Source organism: Coffea arabica, chromosome 3e, assembly GCF_036785885.1.
Source record: "Coffea arabica cultivar ET-39 chromosome 3e, Coffea Arabica ET-39 HiFi, whole genome shotgun sequence".
Taxonomy (NCBI): Eukaryota; Viridiplantae; Streptophyta; class Magnoliopsida; order Gentianales; family Rubiaceae; genus Coffea; species Coffea arabica.
In genome coordinates, this window is record NC_092315.1 from 12,428,694 (window position 1) to 12,456,070 (window position 27,377).

The window sequence follows — 27,377 nt, forward strand, 5'->3', positions numbered from 1 at the left end:
TTAGCCGAAATTCTGTCTGCAAATAAAGTTTGTTTCTATGCAAACATTGGATTCGAAGTGTCAAACATAAGCAAATTCATGCATGAAAAGAAAATCAGCATTGTTAGACTCGAACTAGACCGGACTAGTTGGTCCTATTAGTCCATTTGTGAACCGGCCTTCTTCTTAAATTAATTAGTAGCACAAAATCAATTTGATCAAAACTAGTCAAAATTGTCAAAAACTAGCCAAACTAATGATCTGATTCGATTGCTTGACTTGGTTCTCAAATTTTTCTTTTTTGTTTTTCCCCAAACATTAATTTGAGTTATCTAAATTGTAAAACTTTCATTTATTAATGGAAATAACACTATCCACTTAGTATAAAACACCAAAATCACTTCTTTTTTTTTGGTGGCAAACCCCGTGCACGGGGGTGGGATGCCAGCTCAACTTTTATTATAAGAAATAAAAAATACATAGCGAGGGACCACACCTTACCTCCAGCATATGAGACCGATTAGACAAAGTTACCATCCGCAACAAAATCACTTGCTTTCTCAAATGATCTCTAAATCAAGAAGTTTTATCCCTATCATCTTATCAATTTGTCATCAATAATTCCAACTTGCATTATAAAGCCATGTTCCTAACAAGAAGATCCCGAATTGGATATGATTTGTTTTAATTTTTTTAAGTAGTTTTGGATAATGAGCATATTTTAGACATGAATTCACATTTTTATATACGCCCTCCATCCTAGGGCTGAAAGATTAATCAAATACTCAATATTTGAATTGACTTCAAATTGATAAGCTCATTCAAATTTGATTCGCTAACTGGTCAAGTTAAAAATGAACAACATTTTATGTTTGATAGCATTTAAACTTGATAAAAAAAAACTCACTTAAATTCTATTTGGCAAATAAATAAGTCAAGTTTGAACAAAAATTTGAACTCATTAAAATAATCAAACAAACTTGAACATAGGGTTTTTGGATTGATTAGTCTCATTTACACCCCTACTCCATCCCAAGATTAAGTGATAAGTTATTCACTTATTACTGAATATGATAGACATTCAAATATATTAGATTTAATACTTAACAATTCAATAATTTAATGGATTTAGACTTCAGATTTTAGACTTCAATTTTCAAACTTTAGTTTTATCAAACGCACCGTAAGTCGAAACCTATCAAATTGAACACAACAAAAAGCTATCAAATTGAACACATTCACAGAAAAAAGGCACAAATAAAATCTATATAATTTGATTTTTATAGTTATACTGGCATAGGGTTTTGACTTTTCCTGCTTGGTGGTCGTTTTCATCAAGATGTTAATGTTTGCAACCGTTATTCCTTAGAAAGATACGACTTATGATGGCATGGTATGATAGAGTTCTTTTAAATCATAATAACCAAATAACCAGAAATCGGGGAGCCATTTTTTTTTGGCCGAAAACAAAATCCAAAAAAAAAAAAATTCTGCTGCTGCAGACATGTGGACGCCTCCTTGGGTTGAACTTTAGTATATTACTAATAGATGTCACTAAAGAATGCCAACGAGATAATATTTAATTGTCAATGTTAAGTCAAATTTTTTTCCTAAAATTTTCTCTATCTACATGATGAATTTGTAAACTTTAAAATAGGATATAAGTAAAAGTTCTATTCGTTTGAGGGGCGGAGTAAGGAATGGAGGAATACTGAGAAAAATTTTGGGCAACAATGTAAACGGTAAAGGAAGGTTTTAAAAATTGAAGGGTTGCAAATGTGAGACAAATGAATAAAAATATAATATTACTAGCCACATTGATAATATTTAAAATTTGAGTGGGAAAATTCCCAGCCTCAATATATACATACGCGCGAGTGCGCACACACATATAACGAGGTTCACCCATGGATAAAAGTAATTGTTTTGTTTCTCTAGGAATATATATTTGAAGGCTGCTAGAGAAGTTTTTTGGAAAGGTATTTTTCTATTAATTTGGGGGAAAGAGTTTTAAAAATATGAAGAAGAAAAATTGTAAGGCATATTCAAGGCAAGTTTTAAAAACTGAACATTTATACTGGCCAAATTTATAAACTTTTGAGGTAATTGTGGAACAGTGTGGGATCACATACTCACATATCATCCATTCAAGAATTATGTATGTATATACTCATATAGGATTAATCTTTCCTACACTGACAGTGTATACACTGTCAGCGTTGGATAAATGACAACTATACAAAATTTGAATTTAAAATTCAACTTTTGCATACATGTCATGAATCTATCGATGATAGTGTATATACTGTTAGTGTATATAAGATTTACATGTGTATATATATATCTTTCCACCCTTTTCACATCCTTTTTACCAATAAATCTGATAATAGAAACAACTCTAAAAACTCTCCCTGACCATTGCCTAACCCCAGTGGTTAAGAATTGCCTATTCCTTCGCCAATAAAGCAACAGTTACCACACCTTACATCGTGCTACAAACAGTAGTTACAGAGATGGTACAACAAGTGGCCATAAAGTTGAAAAGCAACAATAGACATGGGAATTGGAATCCCGTGGCACTTTGTTGAAATTTGATAGTGTAGGCATCCATAAATACCGACAAGTAATAAGCCTCCGTCCAGCATCATTCACCTTGAATCATTTCAAGTTTGTATCTCTTTGATAGTTAAATTTATACTCAAAAACTTTTCAGTGATCATTTAATGGGCAAATTAGCTTTCTTAGTTGGTTGTTGCTACCTGAATACTGAGGATGCGCTAAAAGGCTGCTATAATGATGTGGACGCAATGCAAGATCTGCTGATAAATAGGTTTGGTTTTCATCGCAATGATGTGATAGTTCTCACTGATATGCCTAACTCCCCTTTGAAGCCCACAGGTGCTGTTATAAAGTATCACCTTTGTCGGATGATTCAGCGGGCAATGGCCGGTGATGTTGTACTGTTCTATTTTAGCGGCCACGGAACTTTTCAGGATATCTGGGAAGGCCCCTACTGCAAACAATTGTCCCCTCTGATTTCAATCTCAAATACAGTAAGTTCAAACATATATATAATACAGCCATGCCAAAGCCCAGATTTCTCAGTTTCATATAATTTACGCCCGTGTCTTGTTCACATTCTACATTACTTCTGTCAACAGGTGACGACTTTCGATATATGGTAAATAACATGCCACAAGGTGCTGATTTCGTTATGATAGCGGACTCCTGCAACAGTGGGGGGCTAATAGATCAGTCAAAGGAACAAGTTGGACCTGGCTTTCGTCCAGATGTTTGCTATCCCACAAGGCCCTGCAACGAGGTCTGGGGCAAAGTCAAAATGATCCCCATGACATCAATTGTGCAGCATTTGAGACCTTTGAGTCACATAAACAGCTCAGACATCCGCACACTCTTGACAAACATTTATGGAACTAATGCCAGCATCATGTTCCAAGGGCCACTTAATCCTCAACTGTTGAATTCATTCATGGTTGATGGTGGCATTCTTATCAGTGCCTGCCAGTCCAATGAAGCCTCGATCGATGATCAGAAAGATATTCGTCCTCATGGTGTGTTTACTGATGCACTTTATTACTCGTTGAGGTATCAACCTGGTCCCATTACTTATAAGTCGCTCGTGGAGATTATTAGAGCTCAATTAACATCGCAGCGTCCATGTCTCTATTGCTCTGACCAGCATGCCAGTGCACCTTTCCTCCGGCATATTCCAAATGTTTTTTCACGCTTGTTAATGTAGCTGTGTTGTACTAACCTGGTGGCATCAGTGATAAGTTGCTCGTGGAGAATATTAGAGCCAAACTATTATCACAGTTCCACTTCTTCCTTGTTTTGTTTTATAATCCGGCAAGAAATTTTTGTTGTTTTGGAAGTAATTATGCTCCGCTCCTTTTCTTTTCATGCTTAGTTACACCGATTTATGGAAAAATCCTTATTACTCAAACAATAAGCGTTTAAGTTACTAACAATATGCTAATAAGGGGATAATTTGCTGAGATTTTGATAATTCCACTGAGGAGGTTTCAAAAATTACATCCACCTCCCTTGATTTGACATTTTTGGTAATCAAACCTTAGACATGCTCAATAATTTAAATGAATACCCCATATTACAGTTAACTGATAAAGTTTAATTATTTTTCAATGTAATTGGTAGCCCAAATGTGAGGAAAGAATGTCAATTTTCAATACAATAGTTATTGTTTGATAAGCAATGAAAATAGTTTTACATTATGATAGAATGCTTTTAATGATGCTTTATAGGGAATACACATTCTTCCTAAATTGGAGAAGAAAGTATCGTCATATTGCCTTTAGAGTTTGTGAATTTTTAGATTACTAGAATTCCCATAATTTGATAGAAATTTTGACCATTTTTTTTTGAGTTAGAGTTCCTTTTGATTAAGAAAAGGACTGAAAAATCAAAATTGGATGGCGTTCAACCTTGTTAAAAAAAAAAATCACTAATTCAAATTTAGAGTCGACATTTACAGTTTTCTATGGTTTCTTTAGCAAAAATATAAAATGAAGGAATAAGAAGAGAAAAGGAAAAAAAATAATTATAAATCTCATTCTTTGTATATGCATGCCGAACAAGAGAGTTTTATTTAAATGTTGAAGTTAGTATTGTCATTTTACGTGGATAAGGGAGGTAAGTGTAATTTTTAAAATCTTGAGGGAGTTCGGTGAAATTGTCAAAAATCGCAGGAGAGGTTTGTGAAACTTCCCTAAAAAAATAATGTTGATTTTCTTCATCAATTCTAGTATGGACAGCCAAGAAGATCCTTCGCGAGTACCTGATCTATTTGACATTTCATGGCATTCGTAATCATGTTATTTCATCGTTTACTTGAAATTAGAATTCAACAAGAACCGATGGATGCTTACTGGTTTTTTTTTGACACAATTAAAGCTTGTGATTCTGAATTAATCCAAGTCAAAAGAGGTTTTTTTCTTCATGATGAGAATTGACAAGTAAGAATAAAATAGTGTATTTTAACGAAACAAAATATTTTACAATGTAATGGTACATTCATGTATCAAAACAAACCATAAAAAAAAGCACGGAAAATTTAATAAAAAAGCACCCTCAACTCATACTGTGATAACGAGTTAACCATTGGATAGCAATTGAGTGTAGCATAATTTAGTTGTAGGCATCAGAATTTGCAAGGAGGTAGGCCTCCACAGCCTTGAACATGGCCAAGGCCTTTTCTTTTCCTGCCTTAATTTTTTCCATTTCCTCCCTCAATTTGTTCCTCTTGCATTGGACATCACCCTTGGTGTGGATGTTTAGTTTTGGTAACCTTTGCCACAATTGTAATGCAATGAATATAAGTTTCTGATATTGGCTATTTTTGGCATAAGAATAACGAAGACAAAATTTTGCTAACATTCAAAGCTACCAATACTTGTGGTATTTTTTTAAAAAATAAAATATAAATCGATATAGATTGTTGTAATTCTTAAAGGGTTTGGTGTCCACAGACAAAATTCACAAATGCAGCAAAGTAATACAAACACAAATATAATTGGTACTCTAACACATGCTAATAATGCATGGGACTATTTTTTTTTTTTTTTTTGCACCGAATAAAGTCAGTCCATATGAATAAAAAAATTATATTTACTAAAAGGATAAAAGTTGTTAAGGAGAGGGAAACCATAATAGAGAAATAATTCAACCTTTTGTTAAAAGATAAAACCTTTTAGAAGAGAGTAAAAAATTACAAAAAGAAATTGATTAAAGAGTAGTTGGATGCAAAATAGCAAAACTTAAATATCCAAATGATCCAACAATTCTCTTCAATTAGACATATCACCTAAGAAAAAAAAACAAAATATAGCTTGATTAGTAAGATACTTTACTTATAATCAATAAATTACGCGTTCGAGTCATTAAGAGGTACGTGAGAAACCACAGTTAATCTATTAAAAGATACGTGTAGCTCACAAACTTACAAAGAAAGCATTTGATAAAGAAACTTTATTCTACAAGGTCATATATCTTTAGCAATACACACGAATCAGCACGGACTTTATATATTTTTTTTTCTTGACTAATGTCATCAGTAAGCGTGCTTTTGAATTCACATATAGCACAAATTTCAGCAGCTTATTTAATTTCTTCTCATAATTCCTGCAGATTGGTCACTTTTGTCCAAGACATTTGCTTCTTCATAACAACTTACGATTAATTGCCACGCCAAATTGAACCATATTCTGCGGGTACGCATTGGTAGGAGGAGGCGGTGGCAGTGCAGCCACTGCAGCACGACCTGCAAAGTTCTTCTCGCTAATGGTGCTGGGGTTGCACGGTGTACCACCACCGCCGGGGATGTAGCTGCACCCACTTGGCGCTGGAGGGCCAACTACTTTCCGAGACCGCAGAGATTGTAGAAAAAGATGCAGCTTTCTTATAACCATAATGCAATCTTCTTCTGGTTCTTCCACATCAGAGATTCTAGTGGCTGCATATGGTTTGATGCTGATTGCAAGAATTATTAAGGCCATGCAAAACATGCAGTTTAGAATCCTCATCTTGATCTTTTTTGGGCTGGACGTAAACGAAAATAATTAAGACAAACAAATTATAGCAGATCGATAAAACTGGTGAGGTTTAGGTGCAAGACACCGACTACTTATATACTCTTTTTTTCATCAAGCGGTCATGAACAACGTTGTATGACTTGGAATTTTTTGTGTATGTTTTTCGTTAGTTTGATTTTGATCAAAAGCTTTGACTTTTGAATGTACCGATTAGCCTAGAATTCTGAAATTGAATGGGTCCAAATGGAAAATTCTGAGGCTTAACTGTGAGTGGTTTATGGTTTCCCCAATTGATAACATTATCTAAAACCGGTTTGAGATTGCAGTAATTTATTAAAAATATTTCACCTAATAGAACTTTTAATAAAAATACTTATTAAGGGGTTAAGAACTTATTATTATATTATTTGGATATATAGTCGAATAAGTACTTATAAGTACTTATTGTATTGGATAATATGTAATGTAAAATTTTTAAATATAATTTTATCTTTATTTAGTTTATACAATAAGATAAAAATGATTAAATTTAATATTTTTATTTTTTAAAATATAAAAGCAATTTTAAGAGTATAAAATTTGAACTTTTGCTAAAAATACTTTTAATATCAAAATTTTTATTCCTAATTTTATAAGATGATATTTAACCAAACGCTTCAAAATTACTTTTAGCACCAAAAGTGTTTTTTTTTTTATTAAAAGCACCACAACCCCTAATGGTCGCCTAATATGGAGAATGGAGACTGGATCAATTAGTAATTGTATTTTTTGGTGAAACATAACTAGATAACACAAGGAAAAATTGCTGCTAATTTTAAAACATATAGCATCTAACTTTCATGATCCCTATTTCACTCTTGATAATTCACACTAAAGGAAAATAAAACTTATGAAGATATCAGTGAAATAGTCACGACCTTCTGTAGGAACTGAAAAACAAACACAAGATGAAGAGGAAATATGTGAGACTATAAGTTGTAGTTGTTTACTAAAGTAAATATTAACTAATTGCTTAACATTACTTTTCACGAATAAACCTTTGTTCGATGCCGAGAAAAGTAGAAATTCAGATTACCTAAAAAATTAAAAAGAAAACATTGGTATTAACAATCAAAATAGGACGGAGTTGCTGGACATACATAGTTCATATATAGTTTTGTCTTCTATTTTCATCATAAATAGGAATTTTCGTGTCTATATCAATGAAAAGAGTGATTACGTATCACGATTCAAGCATAAAGGTTGTTAAAAAAAAAATTAAAAGAGTTAAGGTTACCTATTATTGAAAATCTACCTTTGTTGGATTGCACTTTCTTTCAAACAAAAAAAATTATGCTTTTTGTGAACACATTTTTCAATCATCTTTATATCTCACATACATCAAATCATTACAGTATATTTTTCTATAAAAACTTTAAAAATAGCAATCCAAATAGAGAATTAATTTATGTTGCAGAAAAAGTTTGCTCCTGCCGTCCATTTCCAAATCCGAGAAACAACTTAATTGTCCCGCATGTGCCTTCAGTTCCTTTTGTTCAAATGTAGACTATGAGGTCTTTTTTTCCTTCATTTTACCAAGTAAAAGGTTATAGCATGAATTGACCTTGGGTGAGGGTGATTCCTATAAACTTGCTTCCCGGGGCATGGGCATGCGTTTACTTTACATCTCCTTTGCCTAATTTCCTCCTGCCTCCATAGCAATAACAGTGGGGCCGCATTTGAAGACTTGTATTACTTTTTTACTTTGCACTCTAAATTTCAATTTTATACACTTTTTATCCTAAATTCTCAAGTTTGTCCTATTTAAATCCAGTCAATCATAACATTAACAAAATTAATAGGATAGAGGATCATACAAGTTATTGACAATATGCTGAAAGTACTCAAAAGAAACAAATGGATCACGGCTAGAACAAAATGATACATCATCATTAATTTGCACTATTCTTTATCTCGTTAATTTTACTAACAATATTAGTGATTAAATACGATTCTGGTATAACTGCAATCCTTTTGACCACTTTGATTCATTGTTATTTAATTGTATTATCTCTATTTCGTTAATTTTGCTAACATTGCTATTGATTGGATTTAAGTTGGACAAACATAAGAGTTTAGGATGCAATGTATTCAAAATTAAAAGTTTAGAGTAGAAAGTGTCTAAAATTAAAATATAAGATGCAAAGTTAAGAAATGGTACTAGTTCGGGAGTACAACGTAGCATTAGTGCATAAAAATGAGAATAAAATATTTACTCAATGTGTATCCTCTATACCGGGCAGTGGCGGTCTTAGGCTTTGAACATTTGAATTTGGGGGTCTCGGAGTCGTCATTGTGTTTGTCCATGCTTCACGCAACAGAACGTTTCAACCAAAGGACTGATTTCAATTCCGTGGCCACGACTCTTTGCTCAAGTCCAACGAGCGGAATTCCATGCATCATACATGGATGCCCTAATGACTATGCAACCCACAACAACCACTGCTCAATTTCTTTGCTGCTTCTTTCTCTCTTATTAGTATGATATACCGGTGACCAAAGTTGGGCTCTTATTATTTTTCTTCCACGGTAAGCAAATCGACTTTAATCTATCTGTTGAATCTGGAAAGAAACCGAGAACAAATCTTGGACAAAATAAAGGATGAAACTTCCAGTGAGATCCCGAACAGCCCAGCGAAGGTCGAAAACCTGATTCAAGGCATCTCAACACATAATAATATTTTCCGTGCATAATTTTTTATTTCTGAATTTCTTTATTAAGGGAGGGTTGGGATTCAAGATGCAGTAAAGGAGAAGAGAAATTTGATAGCAAGATCTCTTAGTTTTTAAGATACAACTTTAGCCACTAGATTAAAATCTTCTCTATTATTTTCTATGTATGCTTGACAATTCACATACATGTAAATGACAGAAACTTTCAACACCAAAGCCTGCTCACACTTTGCATATAGAGAGATGTATCTTGACAATTCACATACATGATCTACTCATTTATGGTAGCATCTAAAAATCACATAGTCGGAAGTATATTTGACACATAAAAATATACGAGAGAAGAGGAGCTTATTATCAATCACACAGATAATAATTTCATCCAACTTTTATATTGAGACAGGTATAAAATCTAGATAGAATTGCCTTTACAATAATCACAACTCTTTATAAATTTTTATCACTCTTCTCAACTGAATGCAAATACTAAAACACCCTCTACATGGTGCATAAGACTTGTATAATCAGGAAATTACTAAGACATGAAACTACCAAATAATTTCTGTATACTTAACCAAATAAACTAATAAAATGTGAGTAGACTTGAACTTCTAGCTAGTTTAGAAATAGGAAACATTAATAATTAGGAAGTTTTGTTTAATCATGCCAACAATGCCTCCTTATACCAAACCTTTGCATGAATACAATTCCACATTATCATCAACAAAAAAATATTCATTCAAATTATTGCACCATCTTCTAAAATGTTTATTAAGCATTGCAATCCACGTAAGTGGATAGATTAATTCTTATGAATCATTTCACGTTCAATTTAATAGTCTTCTTGAATGACAACTGGTATCACATTTCTTGTTCTTACAAATCGCCACCACAAACAATCTGACAGGATTTTTTCATCTCTTCGATATCACCAAAATATCAACAAGTGACGACGGGACTTTTTTCTTTGATCACTATCCAACACCAAGAATAATATGGTAGGATTTCTTTTTTCCAATCTTCGTAATGACAATTGTTTTTTCTAATTATCAACACCAATTGAGTACTCCAAGACCAATCCAGTGTCCCAATTTTATCCTGTGTTCGAGTACTCTAACTTATCAAATAATTCATCAAAATCCTGTCAGCATCTTCTTGTGACTCTAATTTGACGAACGCCCAGGATCAAAGTCTAGAGCATTGATATCACTTGTTAGCACCTAAAAATCACATAGCGGAAGTATATTTGACACATACAAAAATATGTGAGATAGCAGAAGTTTATTATTAATCACACAACCAATAAGTACATTCGATTCTCATATTGATACTTGTATAAATTCCAAGCAGAATCGCCTTTATAGCAACTACAACTCTCTACAAATTTTTCTCACTATTCTCCACTGAATACAATGCTAAAACAGCGCAAAAGACTTGTGTAATTAAGAAACTACTAAATAATTTCTCTATACCTTAACCAAATAAACTACTAAAATCTGACTACACTTGAACTTCTAATTTAGAAATAGGAGACATTAACTATTAGGAAGTTTGGTTTAATCATGCCAAAAATTTAGTTTTTACAATGGCATCAAATAATTCTTGTTTTTATCTTTCTAACCACCTTTTTTTTAATTCTTACAAAGGGTCTCTCATTTGTATACTTCAGATTTATAGGAATTCCTTCTGCAGGCTCTCAAATATTTATTGCCATATATTTATTATTAATCCTGATAAGTGTTTATTATATATGTTTATTAAGTGGCATTATATGTTTATTTTTGGCACAAATTAGGATTTTTAAGGTGTAATTTGCTCTCTAAGTCTATAAAATTTGTGAGTTTCGTTAGAGTATATTAATGTGCAATTTTGGTTATATTTGCAAGATTTGAGACGTAATATAAACGTTGGATCAATATGATGTCACTTGAACTCCATTAATGCATGATTCAATGACAATTCAGAAAGGAAATAGGGCATCAAATGTAAGTATTATTGGTAAGATGCATGAGCAACAACATGGACATCTTGTTGGAGAGCTTAGTGATGAATTGGAGCAGGAAAAAAAAACAAAAAATACGTACTTGAATTGAATATGTGACCTCCAATACGCGAGCTCGGGTCATGTATCCTGAGGTCATGTATTATCCTCTATTTCTTTGCAAATTGTTCTACAACTTGCCATATTTTTACACTACTTTTCAGCTCAATTCTAGTACAGAATTTCGGCTGCACATGCTCAAGAACCTTTAGGGAAGAGAAAAGGAACCTTTATGTCATTTCATTTACCACTTTTTTACTCTTTTAACACTAAGAGAGTAGAGAGGAGAGAGTTATTATCAGTTTTTAGCTCAAGAACTTAGTTAGAGCTTTTCTCATTCTCTCTAGCTAGAAACTTGTAAGAAATACTTGAAAATTTTACTGCACAACTCATTTGTTGAAGAAATAGAAGATTTTGAGAGCTTGTTTATCACCTTGGCTAAGTTTTCTTTCTCTATCTCTTTACTTGTGATTCAATATGTGTTCATGCAATGAAATTATGTTCTTTTTTGTTTTATATCACATGAGTAGTTAAATTTCTAGATCTAGGGAGTAAATGAACCTTATTGCTACTTAATATGAGTTGAATATGATTTATACTTGTTACCTCTTATATTAACTTATCCATTTATGCATGCTTATCACTTGTTGTTACTTGATCACCAATAGTAAGTTTTTAGTTGTTGTTATTAAATAAAAATTCGTATAATGATGGAACAACACAAATGGAGCTTAAGGAGTAAACTCATGAGAATAGGGATGCACTTGAGTGGATTTTTTTTTTTTTTTTGCATTTCACGAAGAACAAAATGGTAGATTTAGTTATTCACCATAAGAATAGGGAAAACAAGTCTAGTATAGGTCATTACATCATACGAGTGAGTTTTGGTTAAAAGAGTGAATTGAATCCTTAGTTAAGCAAAAGTAGTAACAAGAGATAGATCTATTCATTTGTAACTTTTATGCCATAAATGGATTCTACATCTCTAAACTCAAGTATTTAGTGAATTTTTTCCGTTGTTTTCTTGCAAGTTATCTAGTTAAATTAGTTAACTAGTAAGTAATTGTGATTTCTTTTGTGTTAATTGATAATAAGTCTAAATAATAGAGTAAGTAAGGACCTAGTACTTGCAATATTCACTCCTTGTGGGATCGATTTGATATATGCTCTAAACTACTATTTGACCTGTATACTTGCAGTCAAACGGGTATATTTTGGATTTAACTTGCACTTGTATCAAACATCCGTCAAATACCCAACAAAATATCAAGCATATTTGCATTGCTTATGTTTCCAGCCGCTTGAGGATGACAAAGTCACCCATTAACGATTAGCATTATTTCTGGCATTCAGTCGCCAAATCAGATTGACTGCTTTCTATAATCTATTTTCCACTATCTCGAAATAATTTCCACCTCCACTGAATAAGAGATGTGAAATTATTCCTTTAAATTACTTACGCTTAATATCAAATTAGTGGGCTTCCTTCAATATCAAATATTAAATTTAATCATTATATCATGAACTAAATAAAGAGATAAATATATTTTTAAAATTTTAAATTACATGTTATCTAATGCAATAAGTACTTATTGAACAATGTATCTAAATAATATATTTAGGCCCCATTTGGAGTTGCGGTGCTTTTGGTAAAAAAGTACTTTTAGATGCCAAAAATACTTTTAAAGTGTTTGGTAAATATCATCCCATAAAATTAGGAGTAGAGTTTTTGGTGTTAAAAGCACTTTTAACAAAAGCCCAAATTTGGTGCTTTTAGAGTAGATTTTATAATTAAAATATTAAAATATTAAATTTAATCATTTTATCCTATATTATGAACCAAATAAAGAGATAAACACTTTTTAAAAATTTCAAATTACACATTATCCAATACAATAAGTACTTATTGAATTATATTTTCAAACAATATATTTAAAAGTACTTAAGCAGTTGATAAGTACTTTTATTAAAAGATCTAATAGAAAAGTACTTTTCAATAAACTATCACAACCTCAAACGGGCCCTTAAAAGCGTTTAAACATTTAATAAGCACTTTTATTAAAAACTCTGTTAAGTAGAGTATTTTTTTAATAAGTTATTGCAATCTCAAACAGATCCTTTATCTTGCATATGCCACATCAAAAAAATGCAGCAATATTTTTTCAAAAAATTATCCCAAATAATCTTCTTTCTAGATGTACTTGTGTTTTCCTTATATGAATTTTTAGACGCCATTAATATTATTTATTTATTTATTTTGTCAAATTCAACTTACACCCCATTTAACCAATAGGGGAAAAACAAAAAAAAAAACCAATAGGGGAAGACTCTTACAGTTTCTCTCTATTATCAAATTCATGATTCGAATTTTGAACTTGACAATTAGGGATAGAAGGTTATGGGGAGGGAAGAGAGAATAAAAAGGGAAATTTGTTTAAGGGAAAAAAAACCTTACACCCCATGTGATCGAGAATTCACATAATTCCTTCATTGTTTTCATATATCCACTTATGCCCCTCGCACGTGTGGTTTGTTTGGTAAAAAACAGAAATTGATACCAACCATTGATATTCCACTTATGCTCCCATGTCCCCATTTTATGTACTTTTTACTTTGTGTTCTTCCCCTTCCCTTTGTCTTCTCTCCCTCCCTTCCTCATCCTTCTTCATCCCATCCATTCTTTTCCCCTTTCCTGCCTCTTCTCTCCTCTCCGATCACAGCCTCTAGCCGTGACTAGAAAGGCAAAGAGGGAGAAAAGAGAAGGCGAAGGGAGGAGAGAAGAAGGGATGGGGAAGAGGCAATGTTGTTGGTGAATGAGAGAAGAGACGATAGTGGTCTATAGTGGTAGTGTGTGATGGCTAGAAGAAGATAAAGGTGGTGGGTTTTTTTTAATTATTTATTTTTTAGTTGTATTTGACATTTGTATGGATACTGTGTTTTTTGGAGTGTTTTTAAGAGTGTGTTATTGTAACATTATATTTGAAAATTTTGTTTGTGAAAAAATCACTAATCTTCAAGGTGTTTTAACAAGTTTTATTTTTAACAAGTTCTTATAACTAAAGTTGGAAAAGATTGAGTTAATCTTATATACACTATCGGTGTATACACTATCATATATGTAAAATTTAAATTAAAATGGGTGGTCACATATCTAACGATAATAATGTATACATTGACAATGTATAAAAGATTAATTCAAAAAATTTGTTCTAAAATAAACTATCAAAAAATAAGAGTACCAAACACACCCTATACAATAGTGGCAAAGGCCGTTATAAGAAAGAGAACTATCAAGCATTCCATTTTGATTCACTAAATTTTCGTTAAATCCATTGTGACCCAATAATTTATTTGTTTACTATTAAGTATTAACAAAAGATGGGTACACAGATACATTTGGATATAATTGTCCTTAACTCTTTCGTTTTTCCTTCAAGAAAACTCCAAAACGATGAACTCCTCTAGTTGTGTCTCGTAACATTGTCATACATTCACGCACATTAATTTCGCAAAATTTCGCATGCATTGTAAACTATGATACGCAAAATGTATATTCCAAACTATTTTGTGGCCAAACCCACCCATTCAGATATGTTTACACATTTATCTTTAATTTTTCAATGAAGATAGGAGTGCAATAAACATTTATAGTGGAAATATCCAATTTGGATTTAATTTTTTAGAATTTTTAATTTAAAATATATTATAACAATGTGATTTATATAAAAAAAAAAAAGATAACTAAAAAAATATGTAAAGAATTATTTTCAAAAGTTTTCCCTATAATCCAAATGGGAGTTAACCCTCTAGAAATTCAAATGCCAGTCCAATTTTAGTCATCGGTGGTTCCAAAAAATTACCATCAATCACATGAGAGCCAGCCTAGACACCTCATTGTGCATCACTAAAGCTTGGTATCAGACTTAAGCTCAGTTTGGGGTTACAGTATTTCTAGTAACAAAGCACTTTTTGGTACTAAAAGTATTTTTGAGGCATTAGGTGAATATCATTTCATAAAATTAGTAGCAAAAATTTTGAATATTAAAACCACTTTTAGCAAAAAAACTCAAATTTGATACTTTTAGAATAGTTTTTGCTTTCTAAAAAATGAAATATTAAATTTAATCATTTTATCTTGTATTATAAACTAAATAAATATATTTAAAAAATTTTAAATTATATATTATCCAATACAATGTATTCACATAATATATTTGAAAGTACTTAATCACTTAACAAGTGCTTTTAGTAAAAACTCTACTACTTATCAATAAACTATGCAACTCTAAATGGGCGTCATTAGACGGCATTTCCTTTTCCCCCCTTTTAACTTTAGCATCCCGCCGAGATATAGAAAAGCCCAAAAAGGGAAGCGGGGGCTGCACATGAGAGATTCAAAGAAGGCGATTATATAGACATTCAAAGTAGTTCAAAACTGTTTTAGATGAGATTGGAAGAAACCGCCATCACAGTGAAGAGTGCCGGCAAGGTTCGCATCCGCCCATACTTTGCCCGTTTGCCGCCCACCCAACGCTTAACGGAACTTCTACAAATCCGCGCGTGGAAAACTAGCGGTGTCTACCAAAGCCTGTAAACCTTCTTCTTTTTGCCCCGGAGGGTAGTAAATTAGTACACCAGGCATTAAGGGGAAGAAAAGAGGTGTTATTTTGCAAACCGTTAAGAATTTGGAGTACTTAATTGTGGGTGTTACCTACTAGAACGTGGCTTTGAGAGTCGTGCCAAAAGTAACTAACCGAGTGATGTGTTGGAACTTGGAATGGTGCAAAAGTCAAAATTTTTCTTTGGGTCTAGACCAATTACTTCCAAACTCAATAATTAATTTTTGATTAATGAAAATGCTTTCCAACAAAATCTTGAAACTTGCCGTACTGATTCTATTAGCAACAATTTGTGTAAGTTTTAAAATTTATACATAAAGAGGAACCACTAAAGCTTTCTAAATTTTGCCAAGTTGTTAATCCATGATAAAATTTCTCATGTGTAAGTATTGGGTGAGTTATATTTCAATTTTTAATACTTTTTGGTCAAAAGAGAGTAATTTTGCGAAAAAAAAAATTGGTGAGCGGAACTTGTTTGTATTGCCCTTTTTCTTTAAAATTTTTGTTATGTTTTTTATGAATATATTTATCAGTCATATTTTTATATTACATGTATTAAATTATTACAGTATATTTTTTATAAAAATTCCAAAAAATAGCAATGATCGATATAATTAATTCCAAAAAAAAAAAACGAAAAAGGAAACAACAATTTTTTGTCACTCACGCGAGGAACAATAATGTAGAGCCTAACCTAACCCATTTTTATAGATTTCTTACTGCTCAGCAGTCACGTGGACAATATTGGGAACCACATTAATATAAGGGGCCAATGGTTATTAGATGCGTTTGATAAAATTAATGTTTATAATTTGAAAGCTGAAGTCTAAATTTATTAATTTATTGAATTGTTGAATATTAAATTTAATATATTTGAATATATATCACAATTAGTGATAAATAAATAATTTATCACTTAATTTTGAAAACAAATTTTGCGTACGAATTCAATGCCACTTAATTAATTCAAATGTTCAATTTTTATTATCAAACGATTTGAATATGTTAAAATCTGAATCCATTAAATTTAAGTGCTTCACATTTGATTCTTTTTTTTTTCTTGGGATAATAACTAACATTTGATTCCGTTCACATAAAACGTGAGGCACATTACCCTCAATTAAAAAAAATATATGGCACATTGTATCGAATCCAGTTTATTTATTTCACCTGTCTCCATTTTTATAGATTTCTTACTGCTCAGCGCTCGGGAGTCACACGGACAATATTGGGAACCACCACCGTCATAAAAGGGGCGGTGGTTACTAACATTTGATTCCGTTCACATACAACATGAGGCACATTGTATCGAATTCAGTGTATTTGTTTCACTTTTAGCAATTGCACTTTGCATATTACTGGTAGGTAACATGTCTCTCGTGTGTTCCTCTTCTTCTCTCTAATTATCATTCTCAATTTCTTCAAAGGGAGATTCTGGCGGAATCGGATGAAGTCAAACAGCCGACGGCGTCGGTGAGCATGACCACTCGACCTCCTTCCTTCATCTTCTAGCCACTTTCTTGATATATTTTTCTCTGTGCTGGTAAACTCTTTCTAGCTTATTGGCACCGTATAGGCTAGTCAAGATTTCGTGAAAATTGCAAAAGAATACATCTATTCTTTTTTTTTTCCTTGCCATGTGCGTGGATGTCTTGTCAGTTATCACTATAGAGAGCAGATTTTGTGAAAAAGGAAAAGATTATTAAAAAAGTTGAATTTTTCTGACGTTTGAAACTTTGGATAGGAAAGAATTGAATACAAAAGGAAGGGCGTCAGGTCCCTTCCAAGTTGCCCCGGGGTTAGATCACCCGGTCTGCGGCTGGAAAACCACTCGCAAGGTCGTGCGATCGAACCTCACCTAACGCCTGGGTGCGGTTGGGGTGGCGCTGTACTCCAGGCGCAGGGGATTAGTCGGGCCGCCTTCGGGTCTTGACCCGGACACCCCTGTGTTAACAAAAAAAAAAAAAAAAAAAAAAGGTCCCTTCCAAGTTAGAAAAACTTCCTGCCCAAAATTGGGCTGGAAATGTGAGAAAGTGGAGTTGGTTAAGTGAATTATTGCATATACTATTTTTATCTTTAGAAAGATTATAATATAACCATAACGGATCTTAAATTTAAGATTTAAGGGCCTCTATGTAAAACAAAATTTTTCTTTTCACTTTTCTCCACTTCCAAACAAAGTGATTTTCGCAACGGATCTTCTGTCTCACGTTCTGTGCCATTCTCTATCCCACTTTTTATTATATTACTATTTCGCCTACATAAATATCATGTTTTAGTTCTTTTTTTTTTCCTTAAAATTCAATAACTATTAATTGAGTAATACACAAAATTTAACAAATTCAAAAAATCAAAAAGTGAGACAGAGAGTAGCACAAGGTGTGGGACAGAAGATCCGTTGCGAAAAACTACTTCATTCCCTTTCTCCCCCAAAACTCCCAAATAACATATGGAAAGATATTCCAATCTTTTCTATTCTATTCTTTTCTTTTCTAGCTTAAGGCTTCATGACAGGTTGTCAGCCTGTGTAATAATAAAACCTGCTCAAACTAAAAGTAACTTCTGTAGATAGCGGTAAGCAGGGTCGAATCCACAGGGACTGGGTGTAACTGTTTCTTTTCAAATTCACAGTAACAAAGGGGGTGTTTTTGTGCAGAAGGTGACAATCAAAGAAATTCAAATAAAATCTAAGAAACTACTAAAAATTAAATAACAAATTACTAAAATCAAATGGGTGATAATTAAGGATCTAGCTAAGAAATAACTTCAGCAATAGTTCACCTAATTGATCATCGAAACAAAGGCAATTCCAATTATTTATCAATAAATAGGTTATAACTACCAAATAAGTGATGGCAGTCAACCCCTCCTCATTGTGTCGGTGATTAAGGTACGCCCGTTAATCACTGCTCTAATTGAGAAATAATCCTAGGTACGCCCATAAGATTTAATTCCCCAATTGCCTTACGTATTAGAGGAGCCCTATTCTAACCAAATAACACACTACCAGGGTTATTTTAGGTTAGCCCGCGTATTCCACTGACACAAACCCAATCATGCCAGTTGTTACTATTTTAGGGGAATTAAACAATTACGGATTTAACGTCCCAATTGACAATAGATTACCAAATTCACTAATTATCCGAACCCAAGACAATCAATTAATTAGACAACCATAAGCACTGTAATCAAAGAATATGCGAATATTAATGAATAAAAGGAAAGGATAAAATTAAATCGATCTCACAATTTCTAGATAAATCAAAGTCTCCATTATTTCTTGACTAAAAAAGGAGATTTAGTTGATCCCTGAAAAGAAGGACCCACGCAAAAGTGAAACAACAACTGCGGCCATCGTCCTTGCCCGTGCGAATTCAATTCGGCCGAATGAATGAAAGAAAAACGAGAAACTACAGTGAACGATTCAATTCTTCAAAAGCTCCTGACATGCGAGGGAACAAACTACCAAGAGCCCCACTAACATATGAAGAAGAAAAGTCAAAGTAAAGCTATCTAATATCTAGTTCCTACTGTTACCGTGCGGCATCCGCCGCCCAGTCCAAGAAGACTTCAGCCCCCCTTCTTTTTAATGCTATCTTTTGCCAATTATCAAGAAGGGTTCGCATCTTTATATTTCAAAAAATATTCCTGAATGCCTGCTACTTGATAACTGTCAAATTGGCACTTGTTATGGTATTTTCATTCTATTTCCTGAAATAATTATAAATTACGAAAAGTCAGTAGAATCTAACAATTAATTCACATCGAATCAAATAATAAAAAAAATTAATAATAAAATAAATGATAAAATTGCAACCTATCACTTCAGTCTTTTCTTTTTTTTTCTAAACTCCCAAACTAGGGAAGCTATTGGCCTTATGCATGTCCTTTTATATATTTATTTTAAACTTCTTTCCCCTGCAAATCATATCCAAGTCCTTGACATGCTAATTCTGTGAATCGAATTCGTTAAGGTTGAGGGAGGAGGCGAGAAGAAGGAGCTCAAGTATCTTGATTTCATCCAAGTTGGAGCAATCTACATGATCGTTTCCTTCTCATCACTCTACAACTATGCGAAAGAAAGGTTCGGCCCTTTGAAACCGGGCGTTAAAACTGTGGAAGCAACTGTCAGAACAGCCATTGGACCTGTCTGCCGCAAGTTCTGCGACATCTCCTTGGAGCTTCTCGAGCTCGTAGATCACAAGGTTTTTCTTTTTTCTTGTTTGGTTATCTTCTTCCTCAAAAGTCAGTAGTTACATGAATCGCGACGGCTTTCCTTTTCCTGATTCCTTCATTCATTCCCCCCATAGCCATCTAATCATTCACGTGATCATCAGCTCACCGTTGACTCTCGTGATTTTGTGATGGTATCGAACAGTAACTAGGCAATAGAATTGCTAATAATGAAATGGATTATCTATTTGCACAAACTTATGCTTATCAGCAGAAAACAATCAGGAATAGATCAGCAATCAATCGAAGTAGTATTAATATTGATTGAATTGAGATGATACAGAATTGGCGGTAAAAGGAAAGAAAAATGACAAGAATGAAGGAAGAACAAGAAGAAGAATGCTTAAGGGAACAATTCCCAAAATTGAGCTAACAAATTTCTATCCTTCTCCTCTCTGTTCCTGGCCATTTTATAGCCAACTACTAACTAATTCTTCAGCCACTTGGTCCAGCTTGTCCTCGTGATCCTGCTAACAGAATTGGTTGCAGAACCATTGCAGATCCACTTGCCCACTTGAGCTCACGTTTCTTGAGCATTCTCCCAGAGAAGGCGTGATTATGAACTCACGCCTTCTTTTTGCTTCCTTTGCTAATTCCACGTTTTCAGCTTAATTCTTCTGTTTCATGACAATTGCTTCCCCTTCAAACAATCTTGTCCTCAAGATTGGAAGTCAGGGAATTCATTCTCAATTTTTTCTGAATCTTTCCATGTAGCCTCAGCTGGTGTGGTTCCCCACCAGTGGATGAGCCACTGTACAGCTGCTGCATTTCCTTTCTTGGTGATTCTGCGATCCAGTATAGCTGTTGGTGTACCCTCAGATGTCCTTTACCATCCATGTTAGGCAGTTGAAGCACAGGAGTTGCTTTCTCTCCTAGTTTCCTTTTTAGCAAAGATACATGAAACACAGGGTGCACCTTGGTTCCCTCTGGCAATTGCAGCTTATAAGCAACTTTTCCTACCTTCTGAGTAACCTGGTATGGGCCAAAGTACCTGGCAGACAGCTTGGTGTTGCTTCGCAGCTCCACTGACATCTGCCTATATGGTTGTAGCCTCAAGTAGACCCAATCTCCTACCTCAAAAGTCCTCTCACTCCTGTTCTGATCAGCATAAAACTTCATCCTATTCTGAGCTTCCTGTAGGTTCTTTTTGAGTACTCCATCCATTATCTGTCTGTCCTTTAGATGTTCCTCTACTGTGGCTACTCTGGATTGGTTGTATGATCCCAGAGCTAGCTGTGGGGGGGCCAATCCATACAGGGCCTCGAATGGGCTCATTTTAATGGCTGTGTGATAGGTGGTGTTGTACCACCATTCAGCAAGGGAGAGCCAAGCATTCCACCTCTTTGGTTCCAAGTGTGTCATACATCTAAGATACATTTCCAACACTTGGTTTACCCTCTCAGATTGGCCATCTGTTTGAGGATGATAAGCAGTACTCAACTGTAACTCAGTCCCCAACATGGTAAAAAGTTCTGTCCAGAAATGGCTAGTAAATACCTTATCCCTGTCGGAGAGCATGCTCAGAGGTACACCATGGATCTTGCAGATGTGGTCCATGAAGAGTCTAGCCACTGTGGGAGCATCAAAAGGGTGGGAGAGACTGATGAAATGTGCTGTCTTAGTGAATCTGTCCACCACCACCATAATTGTGTCCTTCTTTTCAGATACTGGCAGTCCTTCAATGAAGTCCATAGTTACATGACTCCATGAGTACTGAGGTATAGGAAGAGGTTGTAATAGTCCTGGATAGGCGTTGTGTTCATCCTTGCACTTTCTGCACACATCACACTGTAGTACAGCATCCTTGATAGCCTTGTGCATCCCTTTCCAATGGAACAATTGTTTGGCCCTTTGGTAGCTTGCCTGTATTCCAGAGTGTCCTCCCAGCTGTGAGTCATGTATGGCAGAAATGATCTTCTTCCTGACTTCTCCTTCTGAACCTACCACTATCTTCCCTTTGTTCCTGAGTATACCATCTTGGTAGGTGAAGTCTGATTGGCTATCAGGAGTCAGCAGCAGCTGTCTGATGATGTCCTGTGTTTCTCCATCTCCTTCATAGCTTCCAATTACCTCCTTAATCCATTCTGGGATGACACAAACCAGAGCATTGCAATCCCCTGCCTCAGAGTTGGCTCTCCTGGACAGTGCATCTGCCACCACATTTTCTCTTCCCTTTTTGTAATGAATCTCATAACTCAGTCCCAGAAGCTTGGTCAGCCATTTTTGTTGGAGTGTTGTAGTTATCCTTTGCTCCAGCAGGTACTTGAGGCTCTGATGATCAGTTTTTATTATGAAATGATGTCCCTCCAAATAATGCCTCCATTTAGTCACTGCCATTACCAAGGCTAGTAATTCTTTTTCATAGATGGAGAGTCCTAAGTTTCTTGGACCCAAGCTCTGGCTTAGGTATGCCAAAGGTCTCCTGTCCTGCATCAGCACAGCTCCCACACCTCCATAGCATGCATCAGTTTCAATTATGAATGGTTTGGTGAAGTCAGGCAATGCCAGCACAGGGGTGTTGCTCATTGCCAACTTCAGCCTTTGGAAAGCCTCCTCTGCTTCTTCATTCCACCGAAATCCATCTTTTTGTAGCAGCATAGTGAGTGGCTTAGCTATGGAGCCATAGCCCATCACAAATTTTCTATAATAACCTGTCAACCCCAGAAATCCTTTTAGTTGCTTAACTGTAGTTGGCCTTGGCCACCCCAGCATCCCTTCTACCTTCTTGGGGTCAGCCATTACCCCTTGGTCAGAGATAATGTGGCCCAAATATTCCACTTCTGTCTGAGCAAAGGAACATTTGCTCCTTTTAGCATAAAGCTGATGCTCTTTCAGGATGTTCAATGCTGTGGCAACATGCTTCATGTGACTATTCCAACTTGGGCTGTAGATTAGGATGTCATCGAAGAATACCAGGACATACTTCCTGAGCTGATCCCTGAAGATGTGATTCATGAGGCTCTGGAAGGTGGCTGGGGCATTGGTCAGCCCAAAGGGCATGACCTTGAACTCATACAGCCCCTGGTGAGTTCTGAATGCAGTTTTGTGTCGATCCTCCACCGTCACCCTGATCTGATGGTATCCAGATCTCAAGTCTACTTTGGTGAAAAATTTAGAGCCCTGCAATTCATCAAGCAGTTCATCTATCAATGGCATAGGAAATTTATCTTTAATTGTCAGCTCATTGAGCTGCCTGTAATCAACACAAAATCTCCAGCTACCATCCTTCTTTTTCACCAATAGGACTGGGGATGCAAAAGAGCTGTTGCTAGTTTGAATAATTCCCATCTGTAACATTTCTTTGACCAGCTTCTCTATCTCAGCCTTCTGCACATAAGGACATCTGTATGGCCTGTTCTTGAAAGGTGCTGCTCCTTCCTTTAGTGGAATGGCATGATCATGGCTTCTGACTGGTGGCATGCCCTGTGGCTCATCAAAAATGGACTCAAACTGCACCAGTAGCTCTCTCATTTCTGTTGGAATCTGTCCCTGGTCTCCTCCTCCTTCTTCTACCAGGTAGATTTGAGCAGTGATTCCATAGTTCTGTTTCCTTTTCCATTTGGCAAGCCTGCTTCCCTTAATGGCTTTCAACTTCAGCTTCTCTGCCTCCCCTTTTAGTATTACTGGTTTTTTTTCTTTCAAAAACTTCATAGTTAGTTGTTGGAAGTCAAATTCGATGGGGCTGTGCTTGGCCAACCAGTCCACTCCAAGAATCAAGTCACAACTGCCTAGTTTGAGTGTGTTGAATTTGTGATGGAAGTTGTGTCCCTGCATCTCCCAACCTACCTCCTGTAGGAGTTGCCTGGATTCCAGCCTCTCTCCATTAGCCACTTTAACAGTCAAGGTTGTACCTGCAGTCTGCATCTTCAGATCCTGTGCCAAACTTTCATCCATGAAGCAGTGGGTACTGCCACTGTCAATAAGTATCAGTAGCTCCCTTCCTGCAAGTTTTCCCCTCATTTTGATGGTTTTGTGTTCATTCCCCCCTGCTAAAGCATGAATGGAGACCTCAATGTTTTCTTTGAGGTTACCACCTTCTGGACAGTCAGCACACTCCTCAGCACCCTCCCCTTGCCCCTCTATTGGGCTGACAGGTTCAGTAGACTCATCCACCATTATGTAGTGAATATGAGCCTGTTTGCAGGTGTGTCCTAAGGTATAAGGTTCAGCACACTTGAAACACAACCCTTTCTCCCTTCTATAGCTAAACTCAGAGGGGGTAATTCCCTTGTAGTAATTGGTTGATGGTCCTCCTGGTTTGGTACTTTTGTTGGTATAGGGGTCTGGTCTCTGGTTGTTAGGCCATTTCATTTTGTTGGAGAAATTAGTGGTGTGTGACAATGGTGGCAAGGGAGTTTTCTGTATGCCCCTACTCTGTGCTTTCCTGATGGCTTCAAGGTTCTTTTCCTGTAGCTTAGCAGTCTCAATGGCATCCGCCAATGTTAGTGGTTTGGTCATTCTGACCATGTTGACAACTTCCTCCTTAAGGCCACTAAGGAAACAGGATTTATAATAAGCATCAGGTTGTCCAGGGAGTGAGATCATTACCAGTGATTTCAGCATCTCAAATTTTTCCAGGTAGTCTGCTATGCTGCCTGTTTGTACCAATTTGTTGAACTCCTCGATGGCCTCCTGTGGATCTCCCTCTCCAAATCTCTCACAGATTGCTAAGGACAGCTCTCTCCATGGGACTGCTCCTCTTTCAGAGTACATCCCATGGAACCAGATGTCTGCTCTATCCTTGAGGTAGAGTTGAGCTATATCAGTTTTCATTTCTTCCTCTACTTCATATATCTGGAAATATTTATTAGCTCTCCTCACCCATTCCCTAGGATTGGTCCCATCAAACACAGGGAATTCCATCCTAGGCAGTCTGGATCCTCCCTTCCCTGCACATTTCTCCTTAACTCCCTCTATGATCTGACCATTTCCTGAGTGGCTGTCCCCTACCTCCTTCCCCTTATCATTCAATTTGGACATAATTTGGGCCATCATGTTCATCATACCTTCATATTTTTGGTCTAAGTTTTTGATGGCTCTTTCTGTGCTCTCCTGCCTGTGCTCTATTGCCCTCACAGTCTGTTCTACCCCATCATGCTTATTAGCAAATGTTCTTACCACACTCCCCAACTCAGTGAGCTCTCTCCTTAGCGCTTCCTCCTGAGTTTTTGACATCCCGTTGGCTCGTAGCTCTGCTCTGATACCACTGTGATGGTATCGAACAGTAACTAGGCAATAGAATTGCTAATAATGAAATGGATTATCTATTTGCACAAACTTATGCTTATCAGCAGAAAACAATCAGGAATAGATCAGCAATCAATCGAAGTAGTATTAATATTGATTGAATTGAGATGATACAGAATTGGCGGTAAAAGGAAAGAAAAATGACAAGAATGAAGGAAGAACAAGAAGAAGAATGCTTAAGGGAACAATTCCCAAAATTGAGCTAACAAATTTCTATCCTTCTCCTCTCTGTTCCTGGCCATTTTATAGCCAACTACTAACTAATTCTTCAGCCACTTGGTCCAGCTTGTCCTCGTGATCCTGCTAACAGAATTGGTTGCAGAACCATTGCAGATCCACTTGCCCACTTGAGCTCACGTTTCTTGAGCATTCTCCCAGAGAAGGCGTGATTATGAACTCACGCCTTCTTTTTGCTTCCTTTGCTAATTCCACGTTTTCAGCTTAATTCTTCTGTTTCATGACAGATTTGCAGGTCGACGAATGGATTAACGAGTTAGACCGTCATGTACTGTTAAAAAAAAAAATTTCTAAGTAAAAAAAATTTTATTACATTGTTTTGCCCCCCAAATATTGATAAAAAATTTCACTTCCCCCCCCTCCAATTGTTATAAAAAAAATTTCTAAGTAAAAAAATTTTTATTATATTGTTTTGCCCCCCCAAAAAATATTGATAAAAATTTTCACTTTACCCCCTCTCAAGGACCCAAACAATAATATTTGAAAGTTATTTGGACTTGGTCCAAATAATAGAGACTCGCCCCCCCTAATTGCAATTCCTAGCTCCGCCACTGCCCCGGTGCTGAAGCAATTCTCACATCAGCTGCTCTCGGCGGCTCAGAAGGCCCCTGAGGTGGCTAGAGGGGTGGCCTCCGAGTTGCAGCGGGCCGGCTTGGTGGACGGCGCTAAAAGCATCGCCCAAACGCTTTGTAACACGTACGAGCCTACAGCCAAGGAATTCTATCTCAAGTACGAGCCCCTAGCTGAGCAGTATGCGGTGTCGGCTTGGCGCTTGCTGAACCAGCTCCCCCTGTTCCCTCAAGTGGCTCAAATGATTGTCCCCACGGCTGCTTATTGGTGCAAGAAATACAATGAAACCGCGGCTTACAGGGCGGCGCAGAGGGGTTACGGCTACACGGTGTGGCAGAACCTGCCCGTGGTGCCGATTGAGAGAATTGGCAAAGTGTTTCAGAGTGTGCCCACCGTTTCAAGTGATGCCGAAACCCTTACCGTGTCAACGTCAACCTAAATCGATTTGTTGTTGCCTGTTGCCCGTTGCCTGTTGGTGGTTAACGATTACTTGCTCATTTATTTTTTACTACTATAACTCTCGTATTGTGGTGTCTGTCTTTCATTGTGGAAGGGAAGGGTTGTCTCCCACAGTCTTTGAGGAAATATCTTTTGCATAATTTTATGCTAAATGTATGGGAGTATCCGTTAATGTAATCGTTTGTTTAATTTCGTTTGCATAATCTTGTTCTTGCGGGTATAAGCCAAAATCTTCATCTTATCATGTACTGGTAATTAGTGTTCATGTTTTCTTGTGCTTTGGAAAGATATTAGAGTATCATATTACTGTCAATGTTTGGCTAGTTACAACATCGAGACATGCTAATATTTGCCTTGGGTTCTCATCGACTTCGCGTATTACTATTAAATTGTCCAAGGAACATAGAATCTTCTACAGTATTTCTTTAGTTTGTTTATCAGTTCACTTCCCAGTAGAAGCAAGTACCAGAAGCTTTTTTTTTTTTTTTTTTTTGTCACTCAGTGACTTGACTACCCTATACGAGGGTTCAACTGGACCTATTGAAAAACCGATGGAAACTAAACTATCATCGAACGATATGACGGGTGTGTGCACACATGTGGATTTAATTTATTGGAGAATCGACGGGAACTAAACTATCATCGGACCGTTATTGAAGAACCGACAACTATTATCGGACGATACGGGTGGGTGCACTCGTATGGATTTAA

General features: G+C 35.7%; 2 protein-coding genes across 2 annotated transcripts; both read left to right on the top strand.

Annotated features, from left to right (window-relative positions):
* The first annotated feature begins 2,702 nt into the window (after positions 1-2,702).
* Positions 2,703-3,739, top strand: LOC113737370 (metacaspase-9-like). Its single transcript, XM_027264614.2, has 3 exons — positions 2,703-2,877; positions 2,973-3,032; positions 3,141-3,739. The coding sequence occupies exons 1-3, from the start codon at positions 2,703-2,705 to the stop codon at positions 3,737-3,739; spliced, it is 834 nt and encodes a 277-aa protein (XP_027120415.2).
* Positions 3,740-15,745: 12,006 nt separating this feature from the next.
* On the top strand, positions 15,746-26,869 carry LOC113737371 (stress-related protein-like). Its single transcript, XM_072083725.1, has 4 exons — positions 15,746-15,790; positions 19,895-20,125; positions 25,873-25,905; positions 26,221-26,869. The coding sequence occupies exons 1-4, from the start codon at positions 15,746-15,748 to the stop codon at positions 26,644-26,646; spliced, it is 735 nt and encodes a 244-aa protein (XP_071939826.1). The 3' UTR covers positions 26,647-26,869.
* The last annotated feature ends 508 nt before the right edge of the window (positions 26,870-27,377 follow it).